At 39.3% G+C, this 26203-nt stretch overlaps 1 protein-coding gene across 6 annotated transcripts in view; it reads left to right on the forward strand.

Annotated features, from left to right (window-relative positions):
- PLD1 (phospholipase D1) overlaps nt 1-26203 on the forward strand; it is a 204390-nt gene that overhangs the window by 70278 nt on the left and 107909 nt on the right. For 5 of the 6 annotated variants that reach the window (XM_019463174.2, XM_019463175.2, XM_019463171.2 and 2 more), the window contains 7 exons: nt 5432-5622; nt 5883-6010; nt 10684-10829; nt 11083-11188; nt 12469-12534; nt 19784-19842; nt 21327-21419. In XM_019463174.2, coding sequence (XP_019318719.2) covers nt 5463-5622; nt 5883-6010; nt 10684-10829; nt 11083-11188; nt 12469-12534; nt 19784-19842; nt 21327-21419 — 758 coding nt within the window. In that variant the 5' untranslated portion in view covers nt 5432-5462. Of the gene's footprint in view, nt 1-5431; nt 5623-5882; nt 6011-10683; nt 10830-11082; nt 11189-12468; nt 12535-19783; nt 19843-21326; nt 21420-26203 lie in introns of those variants that run through there. The other variant, XM_053903639.1, reaches the window with a different exon arrangement.

Raw genomic sequence — 26203 nt, forward strand, 5'->3', positions numbered from 1 at the left:
TGGGCTTGACTGCTTAATGCCTGGTGATTGTTTTTTTTCACTCAAAGTCTTGGTGGCTTCTCTCCAAATGGGGTAATTGAGTCCAGAAAATTTCAGGACTGGTTAAATGGGAGAGCCCTATTCTTAGAGGAGCCCATCCAGGAAGACAGTTGCTAGATGGTACATTAATTTGGGAGCTAACTAAGAGATGAAAGGCAGGATATTTCCTAGCCTGTCAGCCCTGAAAAATACTGAAATGAAAGAAACTTTCCTAAGGTTAATTTTCAGGGGCTACCTGTTAATAGAATTCAAGGGAATATTAGCAACCTAGATTACTTTGGCCTGTAGATGTGTGTGCATTATGACACTGGTTCCTCAAGCTTCCTGAGGTGGAAAGGATAGGTGGCACTGTTTCCATTTTACAGATGAGATGCTGAAACCCTGGAGGCTGTGGGTTGCCCAGGTTACACTGATAAAAAGGGTAGAACAACCATGGTCATCTGGCCTGTCCCCTCTACCACGGACATTTAATTATCTGTCCAAGGTGCATAGTAAGCCCCCCATTGATATTTGTGGAACTAATGTTCTTTTTTAAAAAAAATCAAAGATCCAAGTAAACACCAAGAATTTTTTTTTTTTATTTTTTTGATGTGTTATTTTCTTAAAATATATCATCTGGAATGTAAACTATGATAATATCATTTACTTTATTCAAAGTCAGCTCAACTAAAAAAATATTTATCCAAGGTTTACTGTGTCACTAGAGATTGAGTTTAGTACTTGAATCCACATTTACGATGTTTGCGTTTCAAGGAACATCGAGTCAGTTCTGTACAAATCATTGCTATATAATGTGTTTGGGGAGGCTATGTAGTATGGGTCCACCAATTAATTTCATCATAATGAAAAATGGGAAAACAAGAAATCCCCATGACTCAGTTTGGTTTTAAATGATCTAATTATAATTCATTTCACGTTCAAACATGATTCTTGGTTTGGAAATCCATTCCATTTATTTCTCTAGGTAAGCACAAATAATGTATTGGAAAAAATATGGGGAACTCTGCATGTTCTGTTAGAAAGGGAAACAAGAAGTAAATCGGTTACCTTCACAAAATGAGTGTTATTTTGGGTTATTGTTGTTCCTTTTTGAACTGTTTTACTCTATGAGCATGTAAAATGGGAGTGAAAGTCTTCAGTGTCTGTCCCTCCTGCTAGCCCCAGTTCTACTTCTGGCTGGTTAAGTAGCTGGACTTTGGAGCCAGATCGACCAGGGTTGGGTCCAGCTCCATCACTTCCCAGCTGCACAGCTCTGGGCAAGTTGCCCATCTAAGCTTCTCATCTTAAAAATGGGGGTAAGAATAGGACTCAGCTCCTAAGGTTATTGTGAGGATTCAAGGAGATCATGCAATTAATCTTTTTGAATAGTGGCTGGCATTTAGTATGTACTCAGCTAATATTGAGTAATGTTAATATTTATTTTAATATTAGTAGTTATATTTGATAGTCTTATTGTATTTTAGCGAAGGCATTGCATATATATATATTATATATATATATTATTGTATATATATATATATGCAATGCCTTCGCTAAAATACAATAAGACTATCAAATATATATATATTTACTAATAGATATACATATATGTATGTGTGTATATATATATATATACACACATACTATCAGAAAGGAAAATATCTGCTTCCTTTGATGTCCTATTTTCCAGTGATGTTGAAAATGAAGATCAGAAAAAACTCTAGAGTTCTCTGATTTCACCCCTGAATAACGGGAAGTAATTAAATGTTCCCTGCAAAAAATTTTAATTCTAGTATTCAATACCAGAAAAGAAAAAAAACAACCCTATTTACTTTCCAGATAGAGATGCAAACAAAAATAAAACACAGCTGCTGTTACTGCTCCATGGGCACCATCTCTACTTGGTACCAAGAGAGATAATGATCTTGCAGTATAATTTTATAAGGAGATAACGAAATCAATTACATTATCTCAAGGGTAAACACTGAAGGCCTTATCCCATTGCTGGTTAAGATGGACTGTAACTGTGGCAGCTACTCACCCACGGTTACAGATTGTTTTGGATGAAAGAAAACATGGGCTAATAAATTAAGATTTGACAACATAGGAGTGTCGATGGCCTTACAGTTTGATATTCAAGAATGAAAGCAGCAATACAATTGATGGATAAAAATTCAACACAAAGCAACCACGGACATGAGTGAAGGCAGTGATAGACAAACAATTTGGTTCATTTTGATTATTCAATTGTAAAGTTTTCACAAAAGCTTAGAAAAAAAATCTGCAAACCATTTGGGCCCACTGAAACTCCATGTGATCTTATAAAATATTATGAACCACAAAAACAAGAGGCTAAGAAGAACTATAGGAGGCTGTCGGGATATGTTTCTATTAATTATAATGACTATAGAGTTAGTAGGATTCCTTCCAAGGTATGGTGATTGAAGTAGATAACATCTTTTGTTGTTATGATACTTAAACTTTATAGAAAAGATTAATTTATAGACATTCAACCCATTAAATAAAATCAATAATTATGAACTTCTATAACCAAGTCCATGAGATTTCAGGGCCAGAAAATCTGCTTTATAAATAAGTGAATTCAACACTGACACAAGTTGCGTGACCTTGGGCAAGTTCCTTATCTAACTCTTTCAGAATAATCATAAATACCAGGTAGTATCGTAAAATAAGTGTGCTAAAATTGTGCTTATTAGCACATAGTAAAAACTTGAATATAAATGATAAGAGGCTTCCTTTCTGCTTCTTTTCTCACTCTTAAGTTTCTTACAAGTTTATATGCTTCTTTTCTTTCTTTTTGAAAACTGATTTTTATTTTAGCTTTAGCTAGCGACTCTGTACTATTTATTCCAGTTACCTTGCAGTGTATAATTATTCTAGTCTCTGTGTATCTTAAATTGAACATGCATTTTAACACTGACACTCTGTCCAAAAGAAAAGTCATTGGAATAACCCTTGTTTTCCTTTGCTGTGCTAGGAAAGTTGGCAGAGTTAACCATAAGACAGTTTAATCAATAGAAAAGGGCTTACAAATTCATGAGTAGCAACGATATGATGTAATTTCTTACTTGTTTTTCCTTGTCTCATTTCCTTTAAGTTTCTCATTACCTTGTATTTTAAATAAAGCAAAACCTGGCTCACGGTTGGCATCTAGTAAGTGTTTGTTGAATCGAGAAGGAAGGAAATTAATATTTTAATTATGACCAGAGGCAACAAGCTCCTCGATGGAAGCTGAACAGACAGTCATTAAATTATGCAGATTAGGAAACATCTGCCACCTGCTTCTCGTATTCATATGAAGAACTACTTGGGTTAATTTCTTAGGTTAAAGTAAGTACATTATAAGGGGAAGCTGAGTAATATATATAGCATTTTTTTGTCTATAGTTAAGGTTCCAGTGTTAAAAGGACCTTAGAGGAGATGGCTCAACCTCCTTAGTTTATTACCAAGAGGAGTTACCATGGCCCTGAGAGTGTAAATGGGCCCATCCTGAGGTGCTGAGCATCAAGAGGAGGTCATTTCCTATTCTTCCCATTTAAACTTGCCCAAGAGCACTTGTTTTACTGAAACTTCCATCTGTTCCAGGGGCATTTACATATCTACCAAAACTATACGGAAAGATAAAGACTGTGGTTGAGAAGATCAGCTTTTGGGTCAGAGAGACCTGGTTTTTAAATCTGTTCACCTTACTATCTCTGTGACTTTGGACACAAATTACGTAATCTCTCTATGCCTCAGTGTTTTTATCTGTAAAGAGGGGTTGATAAACTTCCGTCATCTTTGATGGAAATAACAAAACTTCATAGATTATTATTGATGATAAACATGATAATGTATAAAAAGGACTTATCACCAAGCCAGGTACATATGAAGTGATTGGTACACATAAACTGTTATTATAATATAAATGAGAAGTGGAGAAGAAAGTTGAAGGGAAGTGATATAGGCAAGGATAGGCCTGTGTTTTGCTAATAGTGGGCCATCGATATGGCTGCAAGCTTCCTTACGGCCAACGTGGAGAAAGAAACATAATTGATTACATACTTCACAGAGAACTTTGTCATATTAATTATGTATCTCTGGCCAAACCAGAGCCACATTCCTCCAGCCCAATCTTCTGAATTTCCAAACAAAATCTCTTTCTACCAGACACGGCAGTATAGGTTCCTGAGACTTGACGGATTACAGTAAGGGCTGTCCAAGTTTGGCCAAGACTCTCTTAGCGTTTCCCACAGAGACCCCCAGCTTCTTGATCATACCTGTAGGAGAGAACCTGGCCAAGGGTCTTCCACTCAGCACATGTCGTTCTCAGGAAGGCCTTGGACCTTGGAGGAGGCCAGGAATGAATTTGGGGTTATGTAGCTTATTCCTCTCACCCATGTCAGGAGCTCCTTAACTGCAGGGACCAGCCTTATTCATCTTTACAGATTTCCTCATTGCCTCTCACAGTGAATGGCAGACGCTCAGTAAATGTTTGTGATTTGCAGGAATGAATGGACATGTGTGGTGGAATTGCTGGTATGAAAAACCTGCTGTTTTAGAGCCGGGCTGTAACAGAGCGATTCTTTCCAGCAGTATGAATTTGTCACTCAGCTCTGAGGATGGCGCTCAAGGTTTAAATCTTAGTATTTAAAGGAAAAATAAAATCTATATGAATATGAACTCTTCTTCCCTGAGTACTGATGTTTAAAGACTTGTGTTATTAAGTGTCGAAATGAGATAGAACTGGTTTTCTTCAAAAAGGAGAGAAGTACGATTTGAGCACCTCCAGTATCTCAGAATAGGTAGACTAATCAATTACCTTTCAAGACACGTACATTATTATAAGTCATGGAAAGTCATGGCCCGAACCTCATGTTTTGAAAAGATAGTATTTACACTTTGCTTGGGATATCACCTACAGAGGAAATGTGGAAAAGGTTATGCTGTCATGAAAATGTCTTAAATCTGCTTGTTGAAATTGTTGTAAAATGCCCTAAAATGTCTTCAGAAAATATTTAAAGTTGCTTAATTTCATGTGATATTTTTCCGTGTGTTTGTTACAGTTAAGTATCGATTTATTTTCTCTGAATAACCATTCCCAAACCAGTCTCCCTGGAGTCTCCTCATTTATCCAACTTAATGAAATTGGGTGAAAGCTATGCTGGCATTTATTCAATGTAGTGTTTCTCTTTTGTACTTGTGATTAAGGATCTCACTCCAATTTAATTTACAGGCTAGGAATCTTTTAAATGTTAAAGAGGAAAATAAATGAAAACATTGTTTGAGTAAACTGGGGCTCACACAGAGCTAGTTGACTTGTTTTCATATGCTGTATCTAAGCCTGGTATTGTAGAATAGGGTTTTATTTGACCAAAATAATAAATCCTTGTAACCCTCCTTTTTTTCCCAGCCCCTTTGCTCTTACCCTGTCTGAAGCCAACATGTCACTGAAAAATGAGCCACGAGTAAATACCTCTGCACTGCAGAAAATCGCTGATGACATGAGTAATTTGATAGAAAATCTGGACACACGGGAGCTGCACTTTGAGGGAGAAGAGGTGGATTATGATGTGTCTCCCAGCGATCCCAAGATACAGGAAGGTAAAGACTGGTGGTCTGAGCGAGAAGAGAGTTTCTCAGAGTTGCCTGGCAGAGAGCAGATTTGAAATAACCAGCAAATGATTGATCATCCTTGCTGATGTCCTACCCTGGGCTGAGACCATTTCACTAGCTGTATTCTTGTTGTAGCAGGTTATGATTCTTAAACAGATGCCCATAAAAGGCAAGTTATGCTAATATCGTGTATTCTTACAATATCATTGTGTCCTTGCAATAACTTTATTTACTTGTTTATTTTTTAGTGTGTATTCCTTTCTCTGCTATTTATAAGACTCAAGGATTTAAGGAGCCTAATATACAGACGTATCTCACCGGCTGTCCAATAAAAGCCCAAGTTCTGGAAGTGGAGCGCTTTACATCTACAACAAGGGTCAGAGCATTTATGGACTCACCTCGTATTGGTCCACGTATACCAATTAACACACTGACTTCCATTTTCCTTCCTCATAGCTATGATATGTTTTTAGCTTTTTTTTTTTTTTTTTCAAATCACTTGTAAGTCCTGTCCACCTCTCAAGAATTTGCTTTCCGTTGAGTCTTGATTCTCATATGCCTTTTTCCTCATACTGGAAAATGCTTTTTTTTTTTTTTTTAAATACGCACCTAAGGCAATTTATAACTTTAATAAATTGCTGAGTGCCGCTCCTAGTCCTCCTCTCTCCTCGATTTTCTGTTTAACGTGGGCTCTTGGGGCATCACCATTCCACCTAGACTGTCACATAGAAGCCAAGGAAGAGTTTAGCTTTCCTAATGCTGGTTTAGCAAGAAAATAATGATGCTGCCTGGGTCTTGAAAGAAAAAGAAAAAAAGCCAGGATGTTGGACCGACCAGTGTCATCACCCAGAGACGGTGCTGAGAGAATACTGCTGGCATCTTCTGCTGCTCTCTGATCTGCTCCTGGCACCTGTCCTTTAGGTCTGTTCGTGGGGCCTGAGTGCTGGAAGGCGTCTTCCATGAAGATGACTTCATCAAGCAAAGCATCACTGTTTGGTGTGGATTAGACTAGGTTGTGAGGGGAGCCACCATTGCTCTGTTACTGACTGTACATCACAGTTGTCAGTCTGATAAGTAGAGGGCATTGCCGCAGGCAGGTGGCCTTTGTCCCCTCAGGTTGAGCTCTGGCCACGGCAGACTAAGGCCACCTTTGCTCCTGCCTCAGGGGAAGTGTAGAACAGCCTTTCTCCAGAGACAGGTTCTGTCTGCCTTTCCTTCTTGTCTTTTGCAGAGTGGCATGTGTTACCTGGGTCCTGATAGTTTTGCTTAGTGACCTGTCCTGACCTACCTGTGTGTATGTTCTGACTCCTAACACCCACCTTTGTGTGTAAGCCTTTCCTTTAGGCCCTTTATATGAAGGGGGGTCTCTACCTCCCTGATATACCACTGAGCACAATGCACTCAGAAATGTCTCTGATGTGGCCTTTGCCTTCTTAGTTTGCCTACCAGCTTTTAGCTTCAGAGGGGATACGCATGCTCAGAGGGTTAAATGCACAGACTCCAGAGCCAGCCTGCATGGTTGAAATCCTGTCTTTGCTTTGTGATCTCCAACAAGTTACTTAATCTTTCTGTTTCTCAGTTTTCACATGTGAATAATGCTAAATAATGGATGTAACGGTGCCCACCGTATAGGTTTCTTATGAGGACATAATAATAATAATAATAATAATAATAATAATAATAATAATACACAGCCTTATGCAAGGGTATTGCATATTGTATTGTTGGGGAGCAAGAAGGTTCTGTCTGTTTCCAAGATCCTCCTAGCTGGACTAAGACTCAAATTGACATGAGACCCATTAACATGGGTCAAATTTGATTTCGTTAAGTATGGGCAATCCACACAGACGTGGAAATTCCAAAGACAGGCACGTCTGGGACTTCAAAGAGAAGGAATTCAATTCACAAGGAAATGACAAAGAGCAAATGTTTGGTAACAAATGTTTACCAGGCCACTTGGAAATAGTGGGACATATGGAGGACTTTGATCAAACAGGCCTTGCTAGTTCTTCCCTGTCTACCATAGCTGGTTCATCGTATAATCTGTGATGGTGGCTCTCCTCCTGGAGCAGGTCCTCTAGCTCAATTCTTTCTAGGCGCTTGAGGGGGAGGTAAAGAGCTTTTCCTGGATTTGCTGGGTTTCGACTGGTTTTTAACTCAAAGTGGTCTTCATGACAAAGTGGCCCATCTTGGGGTGGCCCATCCTTGGCCCTTATAGTATTACATAAGCATACACTAATACTACATATTATTATTAATAGTAGGTGTCTCCTAAGGTTATTCACAAAGATAAATAAATATTCAAGACCCCAAAACCAGGGACTTCTCTGTGCTTGGACTCTTCTGTTAGTTAGGTGAGTTTGGTTTAGTCCTATTCTAATCTGAGTCTGTGTGAGAAAGCCAAGGATCATCTTTTTTAATTTCTTTTTAATGTTTATTTATTTTGAGAGAAAATGAGAGAGCACACACGTGCATGCAGGAGATGGGCAGAGAGAGAATCCTAAGCAGGTTCCGCACTCTTAGTGCAGAACCCGACGTAGGACTTGATCTCACACTGTGAGATCCTGACCTGAGCTGAAATTAAGAGTCGGATGCTTAATTGACTGAGTCACTGAGGCACCCCGCTAAGGATCATCGTTATCCTACTTCGTGTTTAGTTTACTAAGAAATATGAACTAAAGTCATGCAGTATAAATGTGATTCCAGGTAAATAAAAACACACTTTTTCTAATTACTGAACACATTCTATGTGCTAGCTCAAGGCAAGGCCCTTCTCTTTTCATTTCTGTGACAGCCCAATGAGGTAGGTGTTCTTCAGGCCCTCTCAGGCTGGAGATCTTCCATTTGCCCTCCAGTGCTTCCTCCTACCTTTTTCTACCCTGTGCTCTGCCCCTCAGGGCTCTCTGCTTTTGTCCTCTGGTAGGGCTCAGACAGTGAAGAGCCCAGATAGGAGATTGGGGTTGCCTTGGGCTGACTGTGTCCCTTGACCAAAGGCACCCCTTTCCCCAAGGCAGCCATCCTTACATGGTTCTCTCCTTCTTGTTCCAGTACCTGGCCCTGCATCTTGTTCCTTCAGGACTAGGAATGCCTTCAGAGTCCCAGGTTACTATCCTTCCTTTATGGTTTCCTTACCCCTATCACATCTTTATAAGCAGTCCCTTTATTAAAACTCTTCAGATTATTCCAATTCCAGAGAATTCCAATAATTCGGCTGGGATGTTGTCTGACAGAAGTGACGCTTGGCTGAGGCATCACAGCTGGTAGGCTGCACCACAGGGTTTCAGGTCTTTAAAATCTTCAAGAAGGATGTGGCAGCTTGTTTTCATCATATCATACCACCTCACAATTGCTAAGAAGTTTGGTGTACAAAGTCTTGGATTTATATGTGAGGGCTAAAACTTGGCATTTGAAAAAGTTTCGAAGTATTCAGTTTTTGGAGATAGGTAGATATAATCCTTGGAAATGCAGTAGCTTTCCTAAATTGTATAATTTTTCTTATTTATTTGGTTCATCTTAAATTGAGCATTTTTCACTTGAATGCAAAGTTTCTGGCCACTCAGAATTTTCCTGCATTCTTCTCTGTGATACATGATGGAGGATGACACCTGTAGTAATGTAAAAGTAAAAGTGAACGTAAAGTAAAAGGCAACATATAATATTGAACCCCAGAACTGGTTTTTTTCCTACTTCCGGTTGTAGTAATTGTCATGAATCCTAACTAGAGGCAAAGCAAATGCTACATTTGAATATTTATCAGTGATATGGCTGGATTTCAGACTTAAGAGCACAAGTTGCATTGATACTCTTGCTCATATTTTATATAGTAAAGCATGGCCACTCTGTGTAGATGTAGAAGTTACCAAATAGGACTGTGGGGGACGCCTGGGTGGCTCAGTTGGTTAAGCATCCGACTTCAGCTCAGGTCATGATCTCGTGGTTCATGAGTTTGAGCCCCTCATCAGGCTCTGTGCAGACAGCTCAGAGCCTAGAGCCTGCTTTGGATTCTGTGTCTCCCTCTCTCTCTGCCCTCCCCAACTTGCTCTCTGTCTCGGTCTCTCTCTGTCTTTCTCAAAAACAAATGAACATTAAAAAAATTTAAAAAGATTAAAAAAAATAGGACTGAGGGCCAGGAATCTCGCATGTGGTTGCTGACACGAGAGCCTGGATAAATAAAGTAGCAGAGGAGACATTTATTTTCTCCTACCCCCAACATCTTTGGTGCCTAAATCTTCCAGGAAGGGCCAGTGTCCTTTGGGTAGTCCAGAGTGCCCACTGCCTAGCCACCCTACACACCATCCCCCTGTCCACGGAACTTCCTTCAAGATCTCCTCCGCTTTATAAACATCCCTCAGTCTCCTAACACTTTGTACTGTATCAAAACTATCCCCCAGGCCTGTTAGTTCTGATTGAAATCATTACCAAGATATATTTGCATTTTAGTAAGAAATATTTTTTAAAATTTTAAATGGGGATTCATTTTAGTTAAGTAATTAGGAAAAATATTTTGTGCGTAGTCTTTCACTTTTTCCCTCTAATCATCCTGTACCTTGTTGGTCACTGGTGGTCCTTCAGAGCAAGGAGATGTTGTAGACAGGGATGGACCTTGGAATATGTTTCAGAAGGAGAAGGCATTAATGTCATCTGTGAAGGACGAGTAGCTGGCTAAGATCATGCTCCTGGAATCCATTTCCTCCAGCTTTCCTCTCACCGGCTCCAGTGGTCTGTTCACTGTTTATGCTTTGGGACAAGCAAAATCACCCCTGATATCTAATTAGGGTCTTCACTCATTGTCTCCTTTACCTGATTTCTTGTTTCAGGGCTGTGTGTGTATTTAGAGCAATACGACTTGTGGAAGTTTATCTTTGGTGTGATTCAGAGTTTGTCTTATGTATATTATGTACATTATATATATATATATGTATATATATTTAAGGAAATTTTATTTCTGTAACCACTTGTTTTAGGAAACATCTTGTCTGAGCTATTGTTCATTGAAAGACTTTAGACTTTGTTATCTAAAATATCAATCATTTTTATTGATCACTGCAGGTACCAAGTATCAATCTTTACACTATTGAATTAACACATGGGGAATTTAAATGGCAAGTTAAGAGGAAATTCAAACACTTCCAAGAATTTCATAGAGAGCTGCTCAAGTACAAAGCTTTTATCCGAATCCCCATTCCCACCAGAAGGTAACTGTTTCAGAATTAATTATAAAGTTATCCCAGTATGCAAGCTGGATGGAAAGAGTGTTTTATCTATATTATGGGTTAACTTGTCCGTTGTTGGTGGATATTTCTATTAAACAGGCTCTTCTAAAAATAAGCATAAAATGCTTTTATGCTCATATTTATGCTTTCATTTAAATGAGAGTAATACTCAAAGAATAATAAATGTTTCCATTGTGTGTGTGTGTGTGTGTGTGTGTGTGTGTGTGTGTGTTAGGCACACGTTTAGAAGACAGAATGTCAAAGAAGAGCCTCGAGAGATGCCAAGTTTGCCCCGTTCATCTGAAAACATGATCAGAGAAGAACAATTCTTCGGTAGAAGGGTAAGCCCTTTCAGTCTTCTGTTGTTCAAAATATAATTTTGCAGCGCTGTAGAAACATGGCGGCTCCTGGGAGGTGAGGGGGACCTGGCTGCAACTTTTTTCCCCCCTGATCCCTCACCCAGGCTAGCTTAGCATCTTTGGAACTTGTTAGGCAGCCTTCTTCTCCAGGTCAGAATGGCTGCACTCAGAATGGTTGCATTTCCCAGAAGAGGAAGAGTGTTCTATGAAGAAGTTTTCCTCTGCAGGAACCTCTTTGGGCTGGTTGTGAGTCAAGCTTGAGCTCACCATTGAGGGTTTTGAGATATACTCCTTTAAAAGCATTTATTTCTATCCGTTTGCTCCAGACTTCATAGTAGCTTGTCCCAAGTATATGTGAAGTCTAATTACCAAACTATAAGTGGGGCCCTTAGGGTCAGAGAAGAGTAGGACAGAAGCCCCAGGAGCAGGTGCTCTGCCTCAGTGATATGGTGCCACACAAGGTAGAAGATGAATTGTTTTTCAATAGAAAATTAACAAGGAAATATCAGTTCTGTTTTGTAATCTGAAACTTTTATCCTGAAAGGGATATTTGACTTCTCCTTTGTATAGTTGTCATCTTGTTTAAAATCCTTTTAGGGATCTAGAATACATATTTTCCACGTTACATGGACATATAAAACTCTACAGTTTGGGGTTACTGTGTGCACTTACATGAAAATGCAGCTGAAAATGAGAAGCTGTGGCTTTAACAGTACATCCACACATCATCATAGTCGATGTGATTGTCATTAACCTCTCACATTTGACCATATTTGAAATCAGAATATAAGTACTAGAAAGTGTCTCTCTCTCTCTCTCTTTTTAAACTTCCCCCCCCTCTCCCCCTGAAGAGCTGTTAAAAAAACTGCAGTATATCTACCAGTAGTAAATTCAGTGTTGAAATTAAGGAAATCGAGGTTTTTGATAAAATCAATAAATGCCTTAAAACAGTCTACTATGGGCAAGTCCTGTGCTAGTGATTATGGAAGACTGAACGAATATACAGCTTGGGCCTCTTCAACAGTTTGTAAAAGACCTAAGCACATGAAAAGTTGAATAGCAGGAAGCAATTTAAATAAAAGTTCAGGGGAACTATGGAAATAACTCCTTAGTGCTATTCAAGATTCCTTGTCCACTGATAATCTGAACAAATAATTGAATAAATTACAGAAGTAAAGATTGGATAGTGGTCACACCACTGTCACTGTTTAAAATTTTAAGTATGAGGACATTATCGCTTATCTCCTATATTTGTGTTACAGAAACAACTGGAAGATTATTTGACAAAGCTACTGAAAATGCCCATGTATAGAAACTACCATGCAACAGTAAGTACCGTTCAGTGACTTAAATTTTGAAGTACTTTGTAAAAGCATAAATCGGCTGCTAAATTTTGGATCATTTTATCAACACAAGTGCTTGTATCCACTTGTGCATTCCTCGGGTTAAAATTAATGAAATGAATGCAAAGTTGATTTGACAGCAATAATCTAGTTCACAGTATGCTGTTTTTAAAAATATCAACTATAAATTGATGTGTCTAGATGAACTTGTAACACTGGTCTAGGCTAGATTATCTAGAAATCAATGTCCTTCTCTTCTCAGGTTTCCAGAATAATGCCCCAAAGCATTTCTAACCCTGAAGAAAAAACCAAAAAAACACTGAGTATAAGTGATGAAAACAGCTGAGCAGAGTTGAATACCCAAAGATTAGACAGAGCGTAGTGCTTGGTTGGCCATCTGATTGGCCTGCGATGCTTATAAAGGGCCTGTCTTTTCATGTGAAAGTGAGAAGCATGGGAAAAGCTAGGGAGAGAAAAAACTCCCGAGAAATAAGAGAAAAGAGGTGGTGGGGCTTAGAAGCAGCTGGGAGGCACACAGCTGGCAAACAGAAGGGGGTGGGCTTTTATAGAAGTTCTCAGAAAACAATAAGCTCAGCCCTTTTAGAGGCCTTGGAGGTGGGGTGTTTTTAAAGGGTTCACCTTCAATTATCAAAGGTCCAGGTAACTGAGACGATATCGGATTATTGTGTTTTTGTGTCTGTGTCTTATAAACGGTACTGCTGTGGGGTTGAACGTACGCATGTGGTATATGTGGAACTTAAGGACAGACACGGATATGTCCTACAAGATGTGGCCTCCAGTTTAGACAGTGGTGTCACATAAGGGAAGCTGTCTGTGTATTGAGGAAAGGAAGCAAGAGCACCTGGACTCTTTGGAGTTTTCTGGTGACTTGCTGCCCACCAGGGTATTATTTGGAGGCCGGGATGTGGACCCGGCTGGTCCCCTTTACACACAAAGGATCTGGGGCCGAGCCACAGTCCCCCTTCTACAGTAGTTTGCTGTATGTCTTTTTGATGGACTTGAAGGAACGTATGTGGTTTCATAATCCTGGAGAAGTATTTTCCCAGGGAGACTGGCAACATGGGTCCAACCAGAGGATCTCAAGAGGAGGAGGGTGGGAGGGATTTCTTCCCTCCTAGGACTCAGGAATGTGCATCTTTGAAAGAGTATAACGAGTAAGGATATTACTGCTATTATTTACAATTAGTTAACTGCTATTTCTCCTGCTAAAAATGCTGCTTCCTGTTGTGCTCTCTGAAATCACATATGCTGTTTTCTTTAATAGAGATTTATTTAAATGTGTACTAGTACCAGTATGCAATAATTTTCTATTTGTTTTACTGTTCTGCCTGCCTGTGACTTGTACTATTTCTTGTGGCTTTGAAACAGTGATTGCTGAGTTTAGTCTTCTCTTTCTATGGATAGTACTACATTTTGGATTCTAATGCTGATTAAATGATGATTACCTTTTTTTAAATGTTCATTTTAATTTATTTTCCAATCATAAAACATTTTCCAAAGTTGAGCCATAGTGTATCTAGAAATTCTAGAATGTCTTCTAAACATTTCCTTGGAGAGGAAAACCTGGTTACAACTCACCTAATTTATGTTACTCCACATTTTTGATGGCAACTTATCTATCCCAAGAACAGAATTCTCCAAAATGATTCAAACTTTTGTAAGATACATCTTAATTTTCTTTCTTTCTTTCTTTCTTTCTTTCTTTCTTTCTTTCTTTCTTTCTTTCTTTCTAATCTTCTAACATTATTTAACTTTCCTGTGAGGCACTGTGGCCTGGAGACTAGATTTATGGGCTTTTGCCTCATATTTGTCAAATTAGATTGGCATCTTTGTGTCTCCTTTGATAACTGTGAGAAATATTAAAACTCTTGTCTATAAAATCATATTAAAAGTTATTTTTATACAATCATATATAATTAACTTATTTTTATAAGTGTAAAGCACACCTATTAGAAATTAATTTGGGTTTTTAGGCCAGAGGTCATGGATCATAGGTCAAGGGATCAGATAGGATCATATCTCAAATTTCAATAAAATTTCAGTGAAATTAGACATGGACAAGTTTTCTTATTTTCATATGGTCATTGGCTAAGTTGGTATTTAGATAAGTAACTTTTTATTCAGGAGAATAACTTAAAAAAATGTTTTTTAATGTTTGTTTATTTTTGAGAGACAGAATGTGAGTGGGGGCGGGGGCAGAGAGAGAGGGAGACACAGAATCTGAAACAGGCTCCAGGCTCTGAGCTGTCAGCACAGAACCTGATGTGGGGCTTGAACTCACGAACTGTGAGATCATGACCTGAGCTGAAGTCAGACTGAGCCACCCAGGCACCCCAGAGAATGACTTTTTAAAAATTTCTTTTAATGGAAACCAATTTGACAATAAATTTCATATTAAAAAATAATAAAATAAAAGAAAATATTAAGTACATAAAAAATAAAATAAAATTTCTTTTATACTCTTTGAGGTTCTGAAAAATAGAACATCTTAGTGTTTTAGTGGATTTAACATCAGATAGTTCCCTCAGAGATTATTGGTAATTCATTCTGTTTTCTTTACTCATTTGTAAAATAGGGATAAATGTATTTTGACTCTCTTCAAGGCATAATATGCTAAAAAAAGAAAGAGAGAGACCTATTTACTCAATTAACATACAAAATCTCAAGCAGAATTCCTTTTGTGTTCTAAATTTGATTAGTGCTAGCTCTAGTACTGAACCTACTAGCTGGGCATTTTAATTAATAACTGGAAAATGCTTAGATTCCAGGGAATTTAAAGGAAGAGTCATTAGAAACAGTAAATGCACAATTTTTGTAGCTGAAGATTAAAATCTAGAAATGGAACAAAGTGCATAATTTCCAAGAGAAGGGTCCTAGGTTGATATGATGATGTTGCTAACTTCCGGTAAGTCATTTGACTGTCGTAACTCAGATTCCTTACCTCTGAGAGGCTAATTGCAAGCTAATTTCCCTGTTGGAAGGAAGGAATCTGAAGATAAACATCCTGTAGGTTAATAATACTGAGTTCACCCCTCCCATGTTTTGTGAGGTGAATGAATTTAGTTTGAGGGGAAGAATGGGTAGAGATGAATAAAGGTGTTTCCATGCCAACAAAGAAGCTGTACTGTTAAACAGCTGCGCCTGCGAATTAAGGGAGGTGTTGTCATTCTCATGATTGAGTCTTAAGAGTTAGGAGAGTCCAGCCTCTCAGTTTCCTCCACAGATGAGCCATCTTCTCTTCTCTCTAGTGTGGTGTTAACCGTCTGACCGTGAAGGCAGTCTTTCCTGGCATAGTTGAGCCTACCTCCCAGCCTCACCATAAAGGCCCTGCCCAACCCAATGCTCTTGTGTCCCTTCTGAGAATTTCCTACTTTGGCACTTGCTAGAATTTTTGTTACCTCAGGCTTAAAGGGGACTGCTGAACACCTTCCTTCTCTTCTAGTACAAAGATGAGGTAGGACAGTAGTGTGTATATGACTGCCAGGTAATTTCCAGGGTTTGCTGTTACCCCTTGGGTTACTTGCTTGTCCCTTGTCATTTACTTTCCTGTTTCTCTAATGTTTAATTGTATTTTTCACAAGTTTCTTTGAAAAAAAAATTGATTAATGCATTATTCAAAAGATCAATAAGCCCAGTGGAATACTGTCCAGCTAAATTGATCATTAATTCATGTTCTTGAGTATCACTTGTGCAAATAGAGAATGGAATTATTATCACTAAAGATACACTGAAAAGTTTGGACAACACAATCTTTGTTAAATTTCAAAATGTGTTATTGGGGTTTGCTTTTTTTATCTTTATTTTTGAGAGAATGACAGAGAGAGACAGACAGAGAGAGACAGACAGAGAGAGACAGACAGAGAGAGACAGACAGAGAGAGACAGACAGAGAGAGACAGACAGAGAGAGACAGACAGAGAGAGACAGACAGAGAGAGACAGACAGAGAGAGAGAGAGAGAGAAGGGGAGGGACAGAAAGAGAGGGAGACACAGAATCCAAAGCAGGCTTCAGGCTCCAAGCTGTCAGTAAAGAGCCCCACGTGGGGCTCGAACTCACAAACTGCAAGATCATGACCCAAGCTGAAGTCGGATGCTTAATCGACTGAGCCATGCAGGTGCCTGTTGGGGTTTGCTTCTAAATTGACCTTGCCACATTCACTTTTAATCTGATAAATCTATATTAGAGCATGCATGGCCAGAGACTTTTTTTTTTTTTGTCTATAATAGAGCTAGTTTTTTTCTTGAAATCTCTCCCTGGTGAAACTAAAGTGATGAAGATAATTTTTCATTTTATATTGGTGCACAACTTTACATTTTCTGTATTACTAATACATATATTTTAAATTTACACTTAGCAGTTTTATTATGATATTCTAAAGTTATGATTTTGGAATTATTTCAAAGAATACTTCTGGTGTCAACCCTATGATAAGAGTTATATGAATAAGAAATTATCCAGGTATTAGATAAATGGTTTTCTTGATTTCTGCTTTTCATTTCCTGTTCTACCATTTACCTGTTCTGTAGCTTTGCATAAATTAGTTACACCTCTGTCATAGTTTCTTCCAGTGTAAACCAGGACTGATATTTTCTCTCTGCTCCCTAGAGATGAAATGAGAAGTTGTGGTTTAGGGTTTTGAAACAGTTTGGATTCCATGCTCAAAGTCTGTGATGTCACTTCTAATAAGTCATGCATTACTACATTCTCTAATTTGAAGCATTTCCACAAATCAGATAAAAAAATATGATACAAAATCACCATGTTTTATGTAAGAAATGAAACATAAAGACTTTATATAAAATCTTTATGGAAAATTTAATGTGAGGATATGTTTGATTTGGGGTTTCTAAGTCTTTCTGAATTTTAAATACTTCCTCAAACAACCCTAAGAAAGATATGGAAACAATTGGATAAAGACTGACAGCAGTGAAAGATTTGTAATTTTTTTCTTCCAAGGTTAATATTAGATTATTTTCCATCACATATACAAAACTTTAAAGGAAAACTGTTGTTTCATTTTATTAATCCCGTTTACAAGCCTAGATCAAATGCCATTTCGTCTGAAGTGTCACATGAGCAAGGAAGTAGTCCCCTTTCCTCCATAACTACTTTGACATGTAATTGTTGTGGTTCTTCCCACAGAACTTTGTGGATATGGAGTGTTTTCCGTGTCTGGTCTCCCCTCTGCTTCTTGACCCCAGGAGCATATCTTTTTTGACTTTGAATTTTCTGTTGATGCTGTTACTGCATGGTTTGCAACCTCTGGTAGATCTGGGCTTACTGTGGCTGCTTTTAAAGAAAATACTGTAATTTGGGAGCAAAATAATGTGTAACTCTAGTTGTTGCAAGGAATACATGAGGTAAAACTCCTGCATGTGCTGAGAATCACGTAATGTTCTTGGTTTTCCCCTCTGCACTTTCATATTTTCATCTAACACTCATGGGGAATGGCTTACAGCTTTTGCAGCTTCGTTTTGAGGAAACTGACTAGTCTGACCTAATTCTGAGTCTATCCCTTGCTAATTATTGATATTGGACAGTTTATTTAGCTTCTTTTTTTTTTTAAGTTGATTTATTTTTTTTGAGACAGATAGAGCACAAGCAGAAAAGGGGCAGAGAGAGAAGGGGACAGAAGATCCAAAATGGGCTCTGTGCTGACAGCAGAGTGCCTGATGCGGGGCTCAATCTCACAAACTGTGAGATCATGACCTGAGCTGAAGTCAGACACTCAACTGACTGAGCCACCCAGGTGCCCCTGGACAATTAATGTCTTTCTCCACACTAGGGGTTTCTAAAAAAAATAAATAAATAACGTTTATTTTTGAGAGAGAGAGAGACAGAGCAAGAGTGTGAGAGGGGCAGAGAGAGGGAGATACAGAATCTGAAGCAGGTTCCAGGCTCTGAGCTGTTAGCACAGAGCCTGATGCAGGGCTCGAACTCAAGAACTGTGAGATCATGACCTGAGCCAAAATTGGAAGCTCAACCAACTGAGCCACCCAGGTGCCCCTCTACGCCTGGGGCTTTTAAACTATGACCCACGGACCAAATCAAGCTCACTGCCTGTTTTTGTATGGTCCATGAGCTAAGAATAGTTTTTACATTTTAAATGTTTGAAAAAAATTTAAGAAGAGTAATATTTTGTGACATAAAAATTATATTAAATTTTGTATTTTAGTATGCATAAATTAAGTTTTAATGTAATGCAGTCATGCTTATTCATTTATGTATTGTCTATGGCTGCTTTTATGCTACAATAGTTAAAGTATATGATTCACAAAGCCTAAATTTTTTGTCTGACTCTTTGCAGAGAAAGTTTGCCTATTCCTGTTCTTTTTTTTTTTTTTTTTTTTTTTTGCCTATTCCTGTTCTAATTGTCAGTTTCCTCTTCTGTACAATGGGAAAAATAGCACCTATTTCAGAGAGATTTGAGACAGTGTGTGAAAAATGCTTAGTAGGGGGCCAACAGATAGATATTAAGTACTTAGTAAATGTTAGCTATTGGTGTTATTATTATAATATTTGTAGTTTTTATCTTATAATTTGCATAGGAAAGATGGGCCTAAAATTCGCTTCCTTTGCTACTCAATAAAAATAGAATTATTTTTATATTATTGTTACATAAAATCATTTTATTTCATTTGTATTAAAATATTCTGGTATTCCTGATGTTCAAAGACCTCCCCAAACTCGCCTCAACCTACTCTGCCATTTAATTTCGCATAACTATCTTCATCTTCCTCACTCTAGCCCAAATGTACATCCCAAGAGCTCTTTACACCTTCCCTGTTCTGTTTCCCCCTTCATCTCCCACTTCCACACGCCAAGTCTAGCCCACCTTTCAGAAGCTGGCCCCAACATTGCCGCCTTCACACACCGCTATTATTTGTGTGCACACTATGTGACACAGTCCCCCTTCCCCAGCAAAGAAAACACAGAAGAGTTTTGGGAGTAAATCCTCTCTCCTCAACTTTCTTGAACATTCTGTCCCTACATGTGAGAGCAGACATCACTTTCTAGGTTGTGTTTTAATTATGTACGCACTTCTGATCTGTTCTCTCGCAGATATGAAAACAGGGCAATGCCATTGTTCTGTATAGTCCCCCAGATGTGTTTACGCATAGCAGTATCTAATGCATGTTTTTTTTTCCAAATGTGTACGTTTATCTTTTTTCCTTCTGACTTTCTAAAGTATGAATTTCTGGCCTCTTTTCAGACAGAATTCCTTGACATAAGCCAGCTGTCTTTCATCCATGATTTGGGACCAAAGGGCATGTAAGTTCCGTGTTGCATCTTAAAGAGAAGTGTGAAAGTTGATAAGCATTACCATTTGATTTGCCAGCATGCCATGGTGACAAAGCCTACCTGGCTTTCCTGCTACCTTCTTTTCTCTTCAACAGAGTCAGAGCCTCTCAGGGACTCTATTTATGCACAGTGGTACCTTGCTATGTTGAACAAGGGAATCAACTGCTCCACTCTCTTCCTTATTACAGCCCAGATTTCCTCTGGCCCAGCAGTAGGAATGTTTAATACAGGCAGCAAATAGGAAATACGGGAGAAAGCATTAGAAATAAATATACACTATTGTATATTGGAAAGTGGCCAAGAGAACAGATCTTAAAAGTCCTCATCACAAGGAAAAAATGTAGAACTGCATGTGGCGATGGAGGTTAACTAGACTTGCCGTGGTGATCATTTTGCAATATATACACATATTGAATCAATGTGTTGTATACCTGAAACTAGTATAATGTATGTGAATTGAAAAAAAAAAAATCAAATATGCCAGATCCCTTCTTTTAACAAGTTACAAAAGTTAGCTATTTCTCACTCATTTTCATGATTAAAAATAATACTGTGTAAAATTTGTTAGGTAACAAGATTGGAATTTACTTATTATTTTCCTTCATAATGAGAGAGCTTGATGTTATTTTTATAGAGCCTACTTAGCTTCTTGAGTTAAGAGCATTGTTAGTAATTGTTTTAATTTTTTTCTTTCATTAAGCCATTAGTATTTTTTTAATGTTTATTTATTTTTGAGAGAGAGAGAGAGAGAGAGAGAGATTGAGATCATAACTGGGGGAGGACAGAAAGAGAAGGAGAGATAGCATCCTAAGCAGACTCTGAGCTGTCAGTGCAGGGACCCACACAGAGCTCGATCTCATGAACCATGAGATCATGACCTGAGCTGAAGTCAAGAGTTGGTTGCTTAACCTCTGAGCCACCCAGGCGCCCCAAGCCATTATTATCATTATTTCTTGTCCTATATTTCAAAATCAAGATATTTCTCTTTCCAAAGCTCTCATAGCTGTGCTCTACTCCTTTGGTATGACTGGGTCCTAGAACTGTAGGTGAAAAGATGCAGAAATCCCTGGGAACATGTGGGCGAGCACCTCCAGTGGTCTCAATGTGAGCTGGACCATTCCTTTGCAGGCATCTGGCAATGTGTGGGGTCTTTTTCAGCTTGTCACAATGACTAGAGGGTACAGTCAGCATTTGGAGCCAGAAGCAAGGATGCTTAAGGTCTGCAGTGTGAGTAAGAGAATGTTGCTGGCTTCAATCCGACCAGGTGCTTTTAGAGATCAGCTGCTAGAATATCCAGACTAGCGAATGTGACATTAAGCAATTTGAGAGTGAAGGAGGAAAGGGTGGGGAGGAAAGTTATGTAACAGTTTATTTAGTCCCAAGTTGCGGGGCTGTATCAGCTAAGTGTGAGTTGGAAATTTGAAGATGCCGGGTTAACTTGATGTGTCTTTCAGAGAAGGTATGATAATGAAGAGATCCGGGGGACACAGAATACCAGGCTTGAATTGCTGTGGTCAGGGAAGAGCCTGCTACCGCTGGTCAAAAAGGTAGGACTTGGCAGCTTTGTGTATTCGTTTTAATAGACTGGGTATTTGGGAAGTTTTCACCTACTAGTTTTCAATTATGAATCAATTATATATCCTTTGAAAGTCACAGCAGAGCAAATTTTAAATTATTTTACGTTCCAGTCTTCAGCATCCATTTAACCATTAAAACTCAAACGTGGACTTGTAGGTAGAGTGTGCAAACTTTATTATATACATAAAGACCTGGTGGGCCACAGAACTCCACAACTGGTCGGCCAAAGGACACATACAAGTGGCCAATGAGCACAAGTAGATATCTCAACATCACTAGTCCTTAGGGGAATGCAAATCAAAACCAGAGCGAGGTTCAATTTCATACCCAGAAGGATGGCTCTCGCGAGAAAGATGCACAAGAACAAGTGTTGACAAAGATGTAGGGAAATTGGAATACTCCTACATTGCTGGTAGAAATATAAAATGGTGCAGCCACTGCAGAAAACAGTGCAGCAGTTCCTCAAAATATTAAACATAGGAAGTGAGATTACTGGGGCATATGGTAACTCTAGGTATTTACCCAAAAGCATTGAAAAAAATATGTCTGTATCAAAACTTGCAGATGAATGTTCATAGCGGCATTATTCAGAAGAGCCAAAAGGTAGGGACAACCCAAATGTCCATCACCTGATGTATGGTTAAATAAAATGTGGTTTATGCATACAGTGGAATATTTTGTGGCCATACAAAGGGGTGAAGAAGATTAATGGATATGGGGTTTCTTTCTGGGTTGATGAAAATATATAGTTGTACAACTTTCTTGAATATATTACAAACCGGTGAATAAATACAATTTTAAAGGGTCTTAAAGTATGTGAATAGATGTCTAAAAATTTTTAATGGAAAAAAAGAGAAGTACTAATACATGCTATATTATGAATGAATCTTGAAAACATTATGCTAGGTGAAGAAAGCCAGACACGAAAGGCCACATATTATATGATTCCATTCATATGCAATGTCCAGAACAAACAAATCTATAGAGATAGAGTCTGTGAGTGGCTTCCAGGGGCTGGGACGAATGGACAGTAGAAAGTGACTGCTAATGGATATGGGGTTTCTTTTGGGGGAGTGACAATATTCTGAAATTAGATATTAATGGTGATGGTGCACAACTTTATGAATATACTAAAAAGCCACTGAACTGTATACTTAAAAAAATAAACTAAAAAAAGAAAAGAAAAATTGGTCAGACTTCAGGGACGATCAGTTTAGATCTACATTTGTGAGGATGTGTATTATGGTAAGTGTGATATAGACAGAGAACTTTAATTCATACCCTACCCAACCAAAGACTCCTGTGGGTCAGTATTCTCATCTGATTCTGCTTTGTGTTCTCAAAGCATTTATCACAATGTTTTGGATATAATAGACAATAGTTACTGGTTACAATAATAATTTACTGGAGTTTTGGAAAAATATTAAGAACTATATATTATTTCCCCAATTTTGAAAAAGATCTGTGAGCTCATGTGTAATTATGAAATTGAGCTAAGTGTGTATTAAAAATATATAAACCCTAAGATTTACTTTTATACATATTTACACTACCAACAAAAAATACTGCTAAGTCAGGCTCTTATTTTCTCAGTTTTGAAAGGATGGAAGAAGTTACAAGGGAAAGATCAGGAGATTAGACTAGATAAAAATGGAAGATTCCTATGTTCTGACTAAACAATTATACTAAAATAAAAAAGGAAGTAATATACTAGAAAATACTGGTTTTCAAATGAACTGCTGTAACTTGCATAATCGCCCAGTAGGGGGCCCTGGTACAGATTCCTCCTGAGCAGTCCTCCCCGCTCACCAGCTTTGGCTGGGGCCAACCTCAAGGTTGCAGAGGGCAAGCCCTTGGGAATCTTTGAAGACACTCCGGGCAGTTAGGGTCTGCGTGCAGAGCAGAGTGGAAGCGTTCACAGCCCCCAGAAGCAGCCGTTAGCCAAGACCTGGCAGGAGTCCAGTCCCCTCCACCCTCTGGTGGCGTGACACTGCAGCAAGCCCTGCACTGTCTCTGGAGTCCCCTGGCAGGTTTGCAGCCCAGCTGCCCACAGTAAAGTACATGCAGACACAACAAAACACAACACATCCTTGATGGCTCCTTTCTTGCTCTACCTTCCCGTCCTTCCCTGCCAGGGCTCCTAACAACTCCCTAAGATGCCCCTTTTATAAACCACTTTTACTCACATCCTTTTCTCAGAGTGGACGCGTGGGCCAGCCCAACCTGAGAGATCTACTCAGGAAATAGAAGCCTTGGTCTGGTCCATGCAGTCATTTAGTGAGTGCCTAATGTTGGCCTGGATGTGCTCTAGCTCTTGTAAGAGAGTATGCCCCCACAGAGCATTACCAGAGGAGCAGTGAAGGCAGTGACAAAGTGGACAGGCTGTGTAAACGATATCTGTGCAGCAGGGGGCCGGAGCTTTGAAGGAAAACGAAGGCAACGGGATGGTGATGGACTTGAGGATGGGAGAGGGTGACTTTAGTTCCAGATGTCAAGGAACTGCTGTTGGAGTTGTAACCTCCATGAGAAAGGGCAGCCAGAAAAGACGGGGGCCAGACTTGATTATATAAAAGAATATACCTCCCTCACATCTTAAACTTTGTCTTGGTTGAAGCCTGATTTAATCCAATCTAAAAAGATATGATCCAGCCTGGAATGAAATGTGTCATCATTTTAAAATTGTGTAAATCTTTCCATGAAGATTGAAGCCTTGGTTCCCCCATTAGTAAGTATTTCCTGAATCACATTTGTGGGATATAAAATATCAGTACCAAATAAAATGATAAGATAGAGCTGACAAAATTAGTTGAGACATTTTCTCATGGTAGAAGCTATTGGTATCTAAATAGGAATTACTTTTAAGGATGATGCGCTCATAACTTGCTCTTTTTTATATTTAGACCCATAAAAAGCATTCTGACCACTTTCTCATTTATGCTATATTGACAAACCAGATAAAACAAACTGGGCAATTAAACTTGCAATCAAGTCTCACGATGACCTTCTCTCAGGGACAAGTAAAAAGAAAAAGAAAGAAAGACAAACAGGGCAAACATTTCTTCCCACAATTTAAAACATCTGCTTTAACAGCTTATCTATGGAGCAACTCCTCTGCATCTGGTAGTGGAGTAGATGAGAATCTTCTTATCTCAAATAATGTCTGAAGAGAGGGAGAGGTTTAGATTTTACGAAATAAATGTAGGACTTATTTTGCTGAACTTTGAGCTATACCAAGAATTCAACAGACACTAACGAAGCAGAGAAATAATTTGAGGTAAGTGTTAGGAGGAAGCTAAACATGATGGAGAAGTGGACTGGGGTGGGCTGGGCTGGGTCGGGGACAGCTTTTTAAGATTGAGTAGCTTGGGAAGGCCTCCCTGTGGAGAAATGTTGAAGCAGGGAGTTGAGTAACAGGAAAGGACTGCCCATTGGAGGATCTAGAAGAAATCATTTGTAGGCAGAGGGATAACAAATGTAGAAGGCCCAAAGAATAACCTTGGCAAGTCTGAGGAACAGCCAGACCTAGGAGGTGGGAGGGAACAGTAGAAGGTGAGGCTGAGAAGGTCATGGCTGGTTCCTGTGGTTTGGCCACATTTTAAAGCCCCAGCAAGTAGTGGCCCAGGCAGGAGGCATCTTGTTAGAACAGACTATGATCTCACCTACTTTGAAACAAGAATGTTTGTAAAAGTGCATATTTATTGGTGGGAGGCACGGTGCTGAGCTACGTAGGTGAATCATCTGTTACTTCTCACAAACGTGTCTGAGCTGCGCACTGCTGTTATCCCCATTGTATGGATTTAGACCTCAGGCTCAGTTACCCAAGTTCACACAGTCAGGCGGGTGGCGGAGCTGGGATCAGAGCCCAGGGAGCTGGGATCGGGCTCCCAAAGGCTAGCTGACGAACTCCTTTCTTGCTGCATATCCTCCTATTAAGGAAAAAAATCAATTGACAAAAGAGAAAGGAAAGAAATCAGGAGAGTTTTAATGAATGGCATAATTAAGAAGAGCTTTATATAAAGGCCAGGAGTCAATTTACCCTGATATCTAGTGACTATTAAAGAGAATTTGTTACCAGAATAGAAATTATTATCTTTTGCACTCAGCGTTCAAAATCCAGCTGTCACTGCTACGCAGTTCTCTATTTCCAGGCAGCCGCCTCTTGGAGGGGTAGGGCAGGAATGCACGTAGGATGCCTGCACATGCGTGGCACCCCCAGAGCTGACCAGGGCTCTGGCCCTGCAGTCCACCAGCTGTCATTGCCATTGCTGAGGAACTCTGTTTACAGCCTGTACAGAGCCTCTGCAAATTAAAGAAAAGTACCCATTTCTGCAGGAAGACACAGCCTACCTCGGAGCCCCCCTTCCCCGGGGTATCCTGGTGCAGGCTACATCTGTACAGTGGTACCTGGTGGCCTGTTCCTATGGACGTGTTTTGCAGCCTTTGCCCTGGTGGTTGTGCCACCAGCCTCTGCTCCCTGAAGCATTTCTGAGATGTGTTTTGTCATGCTGACCATGGGAGCTGGTACACCTGGATAGGGGTCATCCCATCGTCATCCCACACTGTTGTCCGTGGCGTGGAGGTCTGGCGAGAGCCAGCTCTGATGCCATTTGCGTATCCTGGACTTCCAGGTAGACAGGTTCACGGGTCTGCTGCGGGGTCTTTCTTCTCAGATTGGCAAACCTGCCAGCCGCGGGGTTCAAAGCCTCTGTGGCTCCTTCCCAGTCATCAGCATAGCACAGCAGTCCCGTGGGGC

The sequence above is a fragment of the Panthera pardus genome, unplaced genomic scaffold, assembly GCF_024362965.1.
Source record: "Panthera pardus isolate Hobbes unplaced genomic scaffold, ASM2436296v1 HiC_scaffold_16, whole genome shotgun sequence".
Lineage (NCBI taxonomy): Eukaryota > Metazoa > Chordata > Mammalia > Carnivora > Felidae > Panthera > Panthera pardus.